Source organism: Neolamprologus multifasciatus, chromosome 4 (genome assembly GCF_963576455.1).
Source record: "Neolamprologus multifasciatus chromosome 4, fNeoMul1.2, whole genome shotgun sequence".
In the NCBI taxonomy this organism is placed as follows: Eukaryota; Metazoa; Chordata; class Actinopteri; order Cichliformes; family Cichlidae; genus Neolamprologus; species Neolamprologus multifasciatus.
The window spans coordinates 5,978,965-5,994,658 of NC_140442.1; the positions used below are offsets into that span (position 1 = coordinate 5,978,965).

General features: G+C 37.3%; 1 protein-coding gene and 1 long non-coding RNA gene across 2 annotated transcripts; both read left to right on the forward strand.

Moving 5' to 3' along the window:
• Positions 1-109: 109 nt before the first annotated feature.
• LOC146519620 (uncharacterized) lies at positions 110-9,427 on the forward strand (the record flags this gene model as incomplete). The annotated part of the gene is made up of 9 exons (XM_085156471.1): positions 110-403; positions 4,923-5,124; positions 5,255-5,287; positions 5,386-5,504; positions 7,255-7,357; positions 7,521-7,553; positions 7,902-7,934; positions 8,034-8,267; positions 9,407-9,427. Coding segments are annotated over exons 1-9 (792 nt in total), but the record flags the coding sequence as incomplete, so codon positions are not given.
• Positions 9,428-9,431: 4 nt separating this feature from the next.
• LOC146519621 (uncharacterized) lies at positions 9,432-14,921 on the forward strand. The gene is made up of 3 exons (XR_014873650.1): positions 9,432-10,309; positions 10,406-10,461; positions 11,251-14,921. It is a non-coding gene; the product is annotated as an uncharacterized LOC146519621 (long non-coding RNA).
• The last annotated feature ends 773 nt before the right edge of the window (positions 14,922-15,694 follow it).

The window sequence follows — 15,694 nt, forward strand, 5'->3', positions numbered from 1 at the left end:
ACGTGCAGAGGGGCGGGGGGGGGGGGGGCTAGAGGGGCTTGAGCACCCGCCCCTTTCCTGATGGGTGCCCAAAGTGCCCTTTTGTTGAGGCAACGTTTTAAAAATAATAATAATTTTTTTTTTTTATGTGTGTGTGCGTGCGGAGTCCTGTCTGTGCCCCTCAACAATAATATTTAACTATTAATCACAGTTTTGCTAAATAAAAGGATCTGGCTTGCATCAGTCACATGATCACATTTAACCAATGATCGCCCTTGACGGCAGAACGCGCTGGTTACGAGCCGGGAACGAGCTCACAAAGAGCACGCGCATTTTTAGCGGTCCGGAGCTGTAGGAGAAACAAGTTAACTCAGAGACACAGACTTACTATATTCCTTCCATACAGACTGATGCGACAAAACCAGTAAGTAGGTGTACAGCGTACACTGTAGTGTATAGCACACAGGAGTATTAGCTTATTACGTACACGTTGGTAAGTTGTCTTGTGGCAACTGACGAACTGAAAACGAGCGTGCTGTGTGTGCAACAGCGCGACAAACATTACCTGTCCTTTTATTAACTGCACAAGTAGTGCTGGTCATAGCTGCTGGCTACCTGTGTAAGGCTGTCATGGGTCTGTAGCTCTGTCACCGTTTTAAGGAACATATTTAGTTTTAAAGTAAGTTTCCGGGCTTTTCCTGCCTTTCTGGTGGGATTATATTTCACTAAAAAACGATCTAATATGCATGTCCACATAATTATGCATTATTATAATATTTAAAAAAACACACGCTGTATTTTAAAGAACATACATTAAGAAGCAGATTATATTAGATCTATATTTTAAATAAGACAAAATTTGGATTTTACAGCAGTAAAATTATTGTATCTTCACAGTTTAAAAATGTAATAAGCTTTGCCCCTGCACAGAGTGGATAGTGAAACAAATGGAATCATCATAAATACATTAATTCATATTTATTACTTCCCCCTCCTCATTGCGTTATTATTGTAGCTCTAGTAATAAATAATAATGTAAGGATTCTGGATCAGCACCGTGATGCCCATAGTATATACAGTATTCTGAAGAAGGTCTAAAATGTCACTGTGTGTTCGTGCATGTGTTTGTTTTATGTATATGGATTTTTTTTTAAATTATTACTCATGATATAACATTGTCCAGACATGCCTGGTAAGGACATGAGGAGGAAACAGTAGGAGCTGTGTGAGGCTACTAAAGGCAGAGCTATAACATTTTTCTGTCATCATTTTATTATAGATTAAGTGCAAGAGTTGTTAGGTGTGGATAATTAGATTATAGTTTATTGCAATAGCAAGTTGTGCCTTGTTCTCAGATAGACAGCAAGTGGAGAGTGATATATGAAATGATGGGATGGATGGAAGAAGAGAAGCAAAGAGTGATTCACAGGCACAGCCTACATTATTTCTCACAGTTTTTTGTTGCCTTATGGTTCCAAGCGCTGTCACCAATCTTTGCATTTTGTTATTATCTCACTTGTTTAATCAGCTACCATCTCTCCTATGGACTTTTTACTGTCTACAGTCTCAGATCAACACAGCCCTGCCCTTCCCATATTAGATTCTTGATGAATGTGTGTTGTTGTTATTCAGCCTGGTTTAATGTGCCCCTTTTTAACTTTGAGCACCCGCCCCTTTAAACCTCTCTGCACGGCCCTGCTCCCCAGCTTAGCAAATGTAACGCTATAATACTGTAGGAACACTGTGTCAACTCAGACCTCAGAAGCTTTTTTCGGTATTTAAGCGAGAAAAGGACTGATTTTGATCAATAAAGCGACAAAATGTCACAGCGTGACAATAAAAGACCTAGCTTCTAGTTTATAATAACAAAGGTAGCATGTTTTGGCACATAATTTTTCCCATCAGAATTATGCTTCTTGCTCTTATTAACAAAGTGTTGCATCTTCAAAAAGTAACAATGAAATAACTGAGACTTCCAATGGCGTATTGTTGCAACTGGTTTACTGAACCTTTCTTTCAGGGCATGTACAGAACATGAGCATACATTTTCTACTGCCTCCTACGGGACACACTCTTCTTCTGCTTCCTTACAACATTAATGTAACATAGAACCACTACTGCCTCTCCTGGCATTACCATTGTAACAACACACTCATTCTGTTTCTTTCAGATGAATAACAGGAACTTAGGATGTATGTATCTATGAATAATAACTATTATGCATACTCATATATTTATATAACCACACAATATTTCTCGTGTATATATATATATATATATATATATATATATATATATATATATATATATATATATATATATATATATATATATTTCCTGCGATACCACACAAAGGTAGCATGTTTTGGCACGTAATTCTTCCCGTCAGAATTATGCTTCTAGTTTATAATAACAACAGTAGCATGGTTTGGCACTTGTTTGTAGAAGCAGTCTGCATGCCAAGGTGCTTAAATAAAATAAATAAAATAAAATAAAATGAAATAAGACATTCAGACAGATATTCTCCTGTTGCATTAGTTTGTGCATGCACAGAGTGACGGCGCTGTGCGCGCTGCCCTCAGCTGGTGGATGGTGGAGTTAAAGCTGTGGCTGTCTGATGCTGCTCTGAGCTCACAGTTGTCGTTGTGCAGTGCAGTTTTTCTCCCCACTGTGTGCAGCCAACCGCAAGAAATGGTGAGTGATGATATATCATTTACCTGCAGTAACCATTCTGGTTCAAGGAAATCGCGTATTGATTTCTGGTTAATATCAAGTAGTCTATCAAAGGACAGTGTCACGGTCAATATCCTTGCAACTCCACTTACGGGCCATAGAGCAATATATATATATTAACCTGCAACTCTTTCCAACTATTGCAATTAATAGATCCTCATATTGGAAATTAAATAGTTCGCTTTTGAGCAATACAATTGTGAAATCTGAAATCACACGACTGTTAAAACATTTTATACACAAGGCTAATATTGAGAATTCCTATGGCATAAACTGGGAAATTTGAGACGAGTAAAATGTTAAGACAGTATGGGGCAAAAATAGCTAAGTCAAGGGCAGCAGAAGAAGAAAATCTAATTGTTCAAATTTCCGCAATATATCAACTCCCACCAGACGAGGTCTTGGAGGAGGATAGATTACATCTTAGGTCCTTTCAATCTAAACTGGATGAGCTTTACCGCCAGAAAGCTGAAGGAGCTTTTGTTCGTTCAAGAAAAAGATGGATAGAGGAGGGAGAGCAGAATTTTGCTTATTTTTTCCGCATAGAAAAAAGTAGATCTAAAGCCAATACTATTCATAAATTGAATATAAATGGTACGGTCAGTGATGATGCAAAAATTATCTCTCAATTTTGTTGTAATTTCTACTCAAAGTTGTATGAATCCAATTATAACGCAAAGGTCGCTACCCAATTTATTGACTCTGAAAATAATGTTGAAATGATTAAAAGTGCTGATAGGCTTTTTTGTGACAGTCCAATTACTGAAAAAGAGATATTGACATCTATTGAATTTCTTAAAAACAACAAATCTCCAGGCACAGATGGGCTGGTGGCTGAATTCTATAAATCATTTTCTTCTCATCTTGGGAAGGAAGGAAGCATAAATGCGACCTTTATTTTGAAATGTCCTTCCGGATGTTGAAGTGTCCAAATTGTTGTTAGCTGGAGACGTTTCTCATACAACTTTAGCGTTAGCAACAACAAAATCGGTTTTTGTGGTCCCAACTTGACCGAAATTTGACCATAAATGGGGAGATATACGTGTGCCTACAACTGCGACACCTCGAGCGATCCAGATGTAAAGTTTTCGATAATAGCGCTGCTTTTTGGTTAAACTAAACCAACAGTCAAATCATTTGAGAACCACTTGTGAGCTGTAGGAGTGACTTAAGGGTTTAAGGTGCTGGTGGTATTGTATCAGGGATCAGCCCTGAGGTGCTTATTTCACCAACAAACATAATAGTCCATAGTATTCATGGACTGTGATGCAGGGAACATTGTGACCTATACTGACAGTAAGGAACAGGTGTGAACTGTGGACATCGGAGAGAAGAGAAATGAGAGGGATACAGGTGTGACACTGCAAGAAGTAGAGGTAGTGAAGATAGATGAGTTTACATACCATTCAAAACAATAGACAGTGCATAAGAGAGGTGAAGAAGAGAGTGCAGGCAGAGTGGAGTGGGTGGAGACGAGTGTGGGTGATTTTGTTTTGACAGGATAGCAGGAAGGGTAAAGGGGAAGGTTTACAAGATGCTAGTGAGACCTGTTATCATTTATGGTTTGAAAATGGTGGCACTAACAAAAAGACAGGAGGCGCAGTTTGAGATGTTAAGATTGTTATTGTGAATGACCAGGATGGACAGGATTAGAAATGAGTATGTCAGAGGGACAGCTCAGGTTGAGTGTTGGGAGACAAAGTTAGAGAGCTGCATTTTTAGGTGGTTTGGACATATGCAGAGGAGGGACAGTGGATATATTGGACAAACGATGCTTAACATGGAGCTGTGGATTTGGTAAAGGAGAACATACAGAGGGTTGCTGTGACAGAGGAGGATGCTAAGCATAGGTTGAGATTGAGGCAGATGAACTGCTGTGGCGACCCCTAAAGGCAGCAACGGAAAAAAGAAGAAGAAAAAAAGACCACTTAAGATCCTCTAAATTACATCTATGAGACAAAAATACTCCAGATTAAGACCTTTAACATTAAATTATGCTCTTATTATTATGTTTTTCTGTTGTTTAAGTTGAATTATCTAGCTTACATTCAGTATATCACGCTGGAAATACTGAGTGTTATATTACATATAGCATATCATAATCAGTTTTAACAGAGTTAGTCAACAGGTATAATTTACTGAACTCTACACGATTTTTAGTGAGTTACTTTTCACACAGGGGAAAAAATGTTTTCTGTGTGTGCATGCAGGTTTCCCCTGTACAACCCCCGAAAACTTAAAAAATGGGTACTGAACATGAAGTGGAAGGACTGGACGCCGACTCGCTTTTCTGTTCTGTGCATCAATCACTTTGAGGAGCAGTACATTGACAAAACGGGCAAAAGTGTGACACTTCGGGAAGATGCGGTTCCCACCATATTTACACCGACTGACAACACACAGAAAAAGAAGGTTTGTGTGTATCATAGATAATTGTTGGCATCATTTAGAAATAAAACATTTGTGAAATATTTTAAGCTGCATAATGAAACTCCTCTGGCTTTTTAAAAATAAAGGTGTTGTTACTGTCTCCTTGATGCAGGCTGCCATTAACCCGAGACGTAAACGACACAAGGTGAGCTGACCCAGACGGTTAACTTTTTATTGTTTAACGTTTAATGTTATTCATTTTTCTAAATGCATTACGTGTTGTTTCTTTTATTGTGAAAGCAGCAACCTGGTGCTAAAAGCTCAGAGAAGGATTTGGCTGCATCTGCAACATCAGCTCTCCCTGCAACAGACGACAGCGTCCGGGCCAAAGAACCCAGCCAGACAGAACAAGAGACATCTGGGTATGTAACTACACACAAGGAGACGTTCTACTGTCCTGGTCCTCTTTTCTTAAATCAATAATAAGCAGTAATGCTTCAGTATGCACAGTACGGATGCCCTTCATGAGGGATTTGTGTCTCTTCCTTGGTATCTTTCACTTTTTAGGCAAATGTGTGAACAGCTACACTATGGAGCCAGTTTCTTTAATCATTAATTATACCTCTAATAAGTCAGTGTTGACAGTTTGAAGACTGCCATTAGCTTCTTAGGCATATTTGCTTGTTAATTATTAATAATACGTTTATTTGTAAAGCGCATATTTACAAAGTGCTTAACCGTTTGAATAAAACCACACATTAAGGATAAGTGTACATAATCAAACATGCAGTTAGTCTTACATTCGTTCCTGCATACACACATTCAAAGAACCAAGGGCCAAAAACAACAGTCAAACAATTAAGGAAAAGCTGAGTTATGAAGCGTCACTGAAAACCAACCATAAATTCAACCAACCTGATAAGCTGAGGAAGGTTTAGCAGTGGCAACTTCAAAAGCATTATTACCTCTGGTTTTAAAGTAAAAGCGTAAAATAGTTAAAAGACCTTTTCAGACCCAGATGACCCTCTTCAGTCTCAGCAGATCTGCTGTATAGGTAGGAGCCAAGCCATGTAGGGCTTTATATGTTATTAATAACATTTTAAAATGAAGAAAGGTTTAATTTTTGCAGTGTTTGTTCAATAAAGGAAACAAGGCTGGATGAGCTTAGAGATCAAAATTTAGATTGTGGTAAATAATATTAGCAGCTTTAAAGTTTTCCTTCCATATTATTCTCTAAAACCAACTTCCTCCTCCTGTTCTCATCGCTCCTTAATTCACTGAATCTGCAACTTTTTTGTTATATATTTGCTGAGCTTTTAACATTCACACATGCTCCATAATGAGCTTATGAGAAATAGTTTCTAGGTGTCACAGATTGATTCAATTATATTCCACTGTATATGTATAGTGACCGTGAAAGATTTGTTTTGTGCTCAGTGAGGGACATTTAAGATTTGTTAGAAGTTTTAGAAGAAAAGCAAAAGATTAAAAAGGACAAAAGGACTAAACATGTTACTTCTGACTACTCAGTTTCTCTCAGAGGTATAAAAAACAATCTGGTTCGTCAGCTGCTACCTGCTGAAAGATTGTGGCTCATAAATGTCTTTATAGAAGCAGTTAGCATTATACAAACGCCTCAGATTTTAAATTGATATATATTTAATGCACAAGCCTAAAAACCACAGTAACCTTGCAAAAAGGTTGTTTTGGATGGTACAGTTTGCAGGTTTACAGTGAAGATTGTGTGCTTACAGGTATAACACAATGTCAAACCTAAGTTTTTTTTATTTTAAAAGCTGATAAAAGCATTTAAGATGACATTTTCCTGCTGTACACGCATTTAAAAACAAATTTACAGTCATGGTGGTTTGCTGTATTGGTCCATTGGAGATCTGCCCACTGGTTAGGTCACTAAACCAGTTTTCAGACCTAACCAAAGGTTTCCTTGGGACTTGTTGTGTTGGCAAAGATGACTTTCTGGTCGATCACAGGTTTTCTCTTGGAAAAAGATAAAGATAAAATCAAATCAAACACCAGAGAGGTTTCTTTGGTGCTTCTCCTTCATAAATCAAAAAAATTTCCTGTTCTTTTATTTATTTTGTTAATAATTTCTGTACAGATATATATTATTGTTTCCTTAATGTTTTAACTTTTTTCTGTTTTAATGATTAGAGATCCCAAAACGTCAGAGAAATGGAGGATTATAATTGATGAAGCGCTGATGAAGATCGATTCATTTCCACACTTTTTTCATGGAGATTACTGTGTACCACAGGTAGATGGAATTGTATTTTATACATACTGATCACTGGGATAACTTAAGAGTTTATGTTTAGCTAATCTTATGGCATTTACGGCATATCCGATATGTTTTATCTTGTTGTTTATCTTCATTAGTGCGAGTTAATCTATGTGTGTGTTTCCACCTGCATCGACAGAGTATCCACTGGGCTCCAGATAATAATTTCAGTGTAAGTAGAATATTTTCAGTCTACTAGGGGTGTAATAAATCTCTGAAACTGGATGAACGGATGAACACTAAAACCACAACCCTGATCACTTGATTGGATCATAAACAAAAAATAAACTTTTATTCTCATATATTTCCAGTTCATCCACTACTGGGACATTTTTAACAGAATTCACCAGACTAGCTTTAACCAAGGGCTCCACACGGGTATCAGGACACCGAGTGTTGGGCACAATTGTGTCACAGTTTCCTGTCTCTGCTGCAGAATTCTTACACCCTTTAATCTGTAAACGTTTGTCTTTTATATCGAGAAGCACTTAATTCACCTCCTCTTTTGTCATTTTTACAGCCTGAGGATAAAGACAATGAAAACATTATAGAGGTACGTCTGTTGTACGATTACCTGCAGGTGTTACTCCAAATCCAAACCAGGGTTTAGGGTGGTTTTGTCCCTCTGCCTGATGCATTGTCCTGACTGCAGGTGAAGGAGCCATGGGAGTGGCTTGCTCTGGATGTCCGAGGACCGCTGCCTCAAACAGTAAACGGACACAAATACATTTTGACGGTGACCGACTTCTACTCCAAATGGGTGGAAGCTGTGCCGATGACAGCGTGCCTCCCTTCAGCTGTGGCAAAGAACGTCGTGGACATCATTGCGCACTTTGGATATCCACTGAGAATCCTCTCCAGACTGCCTCTTGACATAGTCCACAAAGTGAGCGCGCACCCTTGATTAATCTGCCTGGACTGTTTTGCAAAACCTGATTTCATATCAACATCAAAAATGTAGTTGAAGTTTAGAAACTTGCATTTTTTAAAGTGCCTTATAAATCTGACTTGGAATTAGTGCCTGAAAACCAAACCCAAGGCAGTTAAACCCATGTGTAGTTATTATAGTGACATGCTTTTAATTTAGAAGAGCATATTTAACCTTCACAAGACCAACTCGGCAATCATATAATGCATAAAGAGAAGCTAATATACTCCTTATTTTCTTTCACACACATATTGTTGTGGTTTGTTCGTACCAAATGGGTAACAGTTTTGTCTTGTGGTACTTGCATGAATACAGTTGTGTTTGAAAACCATGAGTTTTCTCTGCAAAACACACGTACAACTGATGGCTAGAATCGAGTTCCACAACGTATTTTCACAACTTATCACGGAGTCCTGCGATGTCTCCAAACTTTGCCCCCTTTTTTCAAGTCTCTAATAGTCAGATTGAAGCCTTGGGCTGTTTGCATCACGAACTGCATCTGACATAAAAATCTGTGAAATCAAGCATGTGCAGCCTGAGAACAATTGTCTAGTCTTGCTTTGTATGATGTCAGTGAGACCAGATGGCTCAGAAATTCCACCTTCCTCCGGTAAAAAGCTCCTGTTTACAAGTGGCTGCCAGTCAGGAGACTGTTGGCTTAAAGGGAGCAGAAGGAAGGTAAACTGGCTTGTTTTAGACCGTGGATGAACTTAAGGGCTGCACTGAGGCCCAAGGCAAGATGAAAAACATTATCTGAACTGTTAACAATTTGAAACTACAGTTGTTTTTTTAGAGTTCCAGTATAAAAAATATGGTGCTGAGAATGAAACTTTATCTATTCTGTGAGATGTTATGATAATTAAATGCTAATGAAATAATATTGTTTTTGTTTTTGTTAAATTAAACATATACTCTGAATTGTCCAGTATAACATGTTATACTGGAAATGAATTACCACCAGCTGAAAAAGCCCTTTGTGTCTTCCAGCTCATAATATAATGCATGATACTTTTTTTGTTATAAACTAATGTTATAGTGTGTCCTCGTTGTCCAGTTTCACACAACTGTATACTGTGTGACTGTCTTCCTGATGACAGATCAACCGAGAACTGAAAGACAGGATTATTCATAGTGAGTCATTCAAACCACACAGGAACATGTTTTAATGCATTGTGTTGTTGATGGATCATCTCTGAGATATAGTCCGTTTTCATCATCTTCTTCCTACCAGATGATAGTGGGAGACCCTCAACATGAACTTTTATTGAGAATAGTTTTATCCAGATCTGTGCTGATGTGTTTCTATCAGCTCGACCATAACTAGCCACCTGGTAGTAAAGCATATGTCAAGTATCCCAAAGCTGCTGTTATTTTTTCCATCTACCTTAACATCGAAAGTTATAGCCGAACTCTACTTTTTTCTTTTTGTCAAAAAACATACTAAAGTGAGAATTTTGTCAACTTCAGATGGAAATGAGCTCTTCTTTACTTTTGGATGTCTGGACATGAAACTTTATTGAAACAGTGGTCGCGCTCATTTTATTGGAGCTGAAAGAGTCTGGACAATTTTCAACTCTCTGTGGATTCTCAGTACTTGTTTTGTTGGGAGCTAAAGGAATATTTGAACAACAATTTCCTGCTGATGATGTAGTTGTCTTTTATAATAGTATTTATGTTTTTTTCTCAATGAGATAAAAGGGAATAAATAAGACCAAAAATATGAAATATCTGGCACCTATGGACCAAACTGTTATTACAAACAATCGGCGCATAATACCTGGATGTTCTGTCGTCATAGTAACATCTCAGTGCTGTAATGTTCCTAATCAAACAGGATGGTGAACGATCTAATAGAGGAGCATGCAGCTGACTGGGATGTTTACCTGCCTGCCAAAGTGTTCAGTCTGTGCTTCAAAGAGCATTCAGAGACCAAGGAGAGGCCTTTCTCAGTGCTCTGCTGTAAGGGACTAGAGCCTGTTCAATTCCCCAGAGAACTGGATGTAAGTGTTGGTTTTAAAAATTTGAGTTCTAATAAATCTTTAATAAACCTTACAGGTAAAGTAAAATGACTTTCTGTTTAATCCATTTTTTCACAGTTTCCACTTTCCAAGATCCGAGAGAGTGCCTTTGTGGTTAGATAGAAGTTTACTCGGTGAGTTTTATGTGGAGTTGTGCACCACACGGTAATATAATATTCTGTATTTTACAGTTTTTTTTTTTGTGATCAATATTTTATTGATTTAAAATGGGGTTTTGGGGGGGGGGGGTACAGACAAATACAGCACAACTGTAAACTGCAGTAGCAAAGCAAACATTGGTCACAGGGCATAGGGACAGCAAAGAAAAAACAGAAAGTTAAAACCAATTATTGCCTCTTCCAGGAGATAACTCTGGATGAGAAGATTTCCCAAGCTTCAACAGTCGCAGGTCGAGCTTTATTTAATTTTCTGTGGTATGTTCAAAACCAATAACACGGATAAGACATCGTCTCCAGAATGATTCCATACAAATGTCAGGACTGAACCATTGCTTTGTAATAGTCTTCTTTGCGGATGTGAATCCAGCCAACAACATTTTGCATTGTATTTGTTTCAAGGAGATCATTAAGGAGACAAAGACCAGGATTGGGAACATAAAAAACTTCCAGTACCTCAGATAACTCTGTATTTTACTGTTGTTTGGAACTGTGTGAAGCATATGGGGCATTTGTGGAATATATCACTGGGATTAGGTAATTACTATTACTATAGCAATTATTCAGGTTTATATTTTCTCTTGGTTAGATTATTGAGGTGTTCTTTTAACAAGCATCAGAAATCAGTTGAACGACTTCAAATTCAGCAGTGAGACGTCTTAAAATATTATGCCAGTTTTAGTGACACTACACTGGCTACTTGTGTTGTTTTAAACTGACTTAACAGTGATGTTCAACTTGTCTCAGTTTTATTTTCAGGTCACTTTAATTGGAAACAAACTGGAGCTGCTTTAGCAGCAAACCAGGGAAGAAGAACGTGTTCAGTCCTGGAGGTATTCGTTCTGGTGGAAACCCTGATGAGTGGACCGGGATGTTCTAGTACTGAGCTCTGTGGAGAGGATTTGTTGATGAAGCTGTGCATTTCAACAGCATTTTCCACTTTGTCTGTGATACACTGAGATGCTCCACCTATTTTTCATTCGCAAGTATTTTTCGATGTAGTATTTTAATTCAGTTTTTTGCTGTAGCACTGCAGCAAAATGTCTTGCTTAAAATATATAGCAGCATGTCTGCAGTGTTGAGACTGGAACAAGGTAAATGTAGGTTAGGAAGGCAAGACAGTTTTCTGAGCCATAGGAGACTGATCAGTATAGCATTATTATTTTTATGACTTCAAGCAGTTCAGCCACCTCCACTGGTTTAGGCTGCTGATCGTTGATGTTTTCTGTTTGTAAAAAGGTAAAAGATGCCAATAAACTTTATTTAAATATAATTTTTAATCACTAGTGAATAGTTTTTGTTTATTGACTATCCATGTTATTCTTATCCAATCTGGGGGTTCTTGAGGCCAACTCAGCTACCTTAAGGTGAGAGAGGGGTACATCCTGGTTGCCAGCCTATCACATGATAACACAGAGAGACGGACAACCATTCATACTTACAATCTCACCTACAGCCAATTTAGACTCGCCAGTTACCCGATGCCTATCTTCAGACTGTTGGAGTAAGACGACCCAGACTGGAAAAAAACAAAGTTAAAAAACACTTCTTTTTTTTTTGTACAATAATCTCACAAACAGCTGATTTACAAGTCTTCCAAGAATCAGTTGACGAGCCTACAACTCACTTCTGCTATTCTTATTTTACAGTAAAGAGAAGTGTGTGTTTTTCTGTCACACATTTTTAGACACTGCTGACTCCTGAGGGTCAAGACAGAAAACCAAACCTCAGCTGTTGTCAGGTCAGTCATCCCACTCATCTCTGAGGGAAGGAAGGCGTGATGAAACGGTTTAAAAGGTGTCGATGTTACAAAACTTTACTTGTGTTGAATCCAAAAGGAGGAAGCTTCTTGCGAGATCTGAAAAAATCTGAAAAAAAATTAAGATTTCCTTGACCTACCCCAGATCTCAACAAAATAGATGAGTTCATTTATAAATATCCAGAATAATTATAAATATTTTATAGATAAACACACACACAATCTTTGCACTTATAAAATTAATTTTGTATTTGAACACAATTCCCACCTGCTAAAAACAGTGTTTTTAACTCTAGTCACTGCTAAAACTATCAGCTGTAAAATCATCTGCTAATCTGTCTGCTAACCATGGATGGCAGGGGTATCAAACTCAAGGCCCAGGGACCAAAATCTGGCCAGCAATGACTCCAACCCGGCCCACAGGTTAGCTTTGAACAATATTCAAGCAGGGCTCTCATTTTAAGCTTTTCACCGTGCTTTTATAAGATTTACAACTTTTCATACTGATAAGGGCTTCACCCATTCATACTACACCAAAGTAATTAAGTAACAGATAAACCGTTAAATGACAGAAAAGTTCCTGTTTCGCCCCGCTTACTATGGAAATTTCTGCTTTTTTGTGAATTAACAAAAGCATTGTTTTATTTTAAATTGTAATTTTCCACATTTATTTAAACCCAGAGTTTCAGTATTAATGCTCACGTGTTGACTTTTGCAAAACAAAACGTCTCAGTATGTGGGAAAAACGTGGCGCAATCCTTCATAAAACGGGAGCTCCGATTAACTCTGATAATTATGGCAATGCGCATGCATACTCTCCTGCACGCAACGGGCTTTGGGGTTGACGTAACGCCGCAATGCATTGTGGGAGCGCAGCACCATATTGGCAGGCCACGAATCAAAACAAAGGGCCTTTCTCAATATGCGTACTTGTGCTACTTGGTATGATAAGGGCATCTGGTCAGTGATGCATTTGTTAAATGATAGAGGTAAAATTTTATTAGAAGATTTCACCACCAATTATAATCTGCAAATAAATAACAAAGAATTTTAAAAAAAATTACTAAGGCTATCCCTCAAAACATTCTATGTACAGCATATAATCTTTTTCAAAACCCTGACTATAGATCCCCTGACCTCCCTGAACTCTTGGTAAATGGGCATAACATTACAGCTAACAGTCTAAAAAAACCTCCCAAATTAGGGAATTATTTACTAATGTTTTTTTCCCTTATAGATCCAATCCAAATTCCATCTCACATCTGTTCTCCGGTGATCAAAAGAAAGAGATCAGAAAAAATTACCTAAAACTTCCCATTCCTCCCAAAGCTAAGGAGGTCCACTACAAAATCCTTTCTGGTATTTACCCTTCCAAAGAATTTCTCAGACGTCGCTTTGCTATTGATAATAATTCTTGCTCTTTTTGTGATGGGGATATTGAATCAACAGAACATTTATTTTATGATTGTATATTCTGTAAAGCCCTGTGGAACGATGTGCACTACTGGCTCTTTCCAAAGATTCCAAACTTACTTGAATTTTCTAAAAATGATATTATTTTTGGTTCTCTAAGAAAAGAAAAGAAGCTTGAAAATGTTTTAAATGTAATAATTATTATGGGGAAATTCTTCATTCACAAATGTTGTTTTCTGAAAACAAAGCCGTCCTTTTTGACTTTTCACAAAGAACTCTGCCTCTTCCTCTCACCTGTTAAATTTATGGACAAAAAACAAGCTCTGGTTCTGAATCATATGCTTATTGAACTAGATCTGCTAGAAAACCCCTAAGGTATAATGTCTTTTTTTTCTTTGTTTTTTTTTTTTTGTTGTTGTTTTGTTTTGTTTGTTTGCTTTGATTCTGTTTGTGGTTTGATTTTATTTATTTATTTGTTGTTGTTTGTACTTCCTGTTTATTATCTATCTTCTATATGCTGGAATTTAGCCTGTTCTGATACTATTTCATGTTGGGAAAATAGAATCTTTGTAGAGATAATAATTTGTAGCCATAATTGTTGTACATTTCTGTGCAAATAAAAAAAAAAAAAAAACTCGTGTACTCGTGATACGTCATCAGTCAGAGACCAAGTACTGTTCCAATAGGAGAAGGGTCTTGCTGCAGCCAGATGCTGTTGTGGTGTGGGGGGGAATTTATAGCGCATCCCAGCTCAGTTTCCAACAATGGTGGCAGCTAGTTAGTTTTAAAATGACTCTTATTATTCTTTCTGGGTCACAAAATAAACATTTAACATATTTTAAGGCGAGAATGTAACTGTGTAAACCTCAAATATCTCCTCAGTTTATCAAGACACCACATATTTTCAAAAGCGCTCCTATGTTTTCGGAGACCTCTGTTACCCACTAGCTCGATAGCTAGCCGGGAGCAAGGCTCACTAGAGCCCGTGAGAACACCAGATTCCCGGCAAATCGTTTTCAAACCCACCGCTGTCTTTCGCTACTGAGGTTAAACATGATATATAAGTCACTTAGATAATTTAAAAATGTTATTGTTTGGCTTTTTTTAGTATTTTATTTGTTCCTGAGTAAATCGGTTTGGCTGAGATTAAAGTTATAGTTTTTACACAGCTGAATAAACATCAAGCAGACAGCTGATTATCAGAAGTGTGAGATGCTCGAGAATTTACTCCGGTGTCCTGTTATATTTTAGATAGCAAGGAGTTTATTAAACTTCACCGAAACAACTTCACCGAAACAAAGCTATCATATAACTAATGATAGTTATAACTATCATTAGCTTGCAGCTTTAAGTGTATAAAGTGCTCTTATATAAGAGCAGATGCATGCTGGTGCAATAAGCTGTACGTTTTATGTCCAATGGATACATGATCTGATTAGTCGACTAATCACAAAAATAATCGGTGACTAGTCGACTATCAACAGCCCTACTGTTCATACACTAGAACATTTTGGAAAGACTTCAGAAGATTCATTGCTGGACATCTCTACAAAGACTTTACTGTGAAATGGGAAAATGTTGTATTTTGTTTCTTTTGAAGGCAGAAAAAAAGGGATGTTTACTTTATAATAAACTTTTTATCTTAGCTAAATTTTATTTTCACAAATGCAAATACAGTAACCAAAAACCTAATTTTAAATATTACTATAATGATGTTTTATGTTACATATAATTGATTTGTGGATTACTTAACAAAATGCTATGAAAACTATTACCATTTGTAGTAATTATAAATTATTTGAATGTATTTAATTCTTTGTATTACACCCCCTGGCATATATTAATTTTGCCCTGGTTGTATACACGTTCTGTATACTGTTTCTCAATAAAGTTTAATAATAATTTAAAAAAGGATCAAAGAGTGCTGTGGATCATTCTGCGCATGCTCAGATCATACATAATGAAATGAAATTCATTTTTAAATACTTTGCTATTTAACAAAGGTGACTTCCCTCTAAC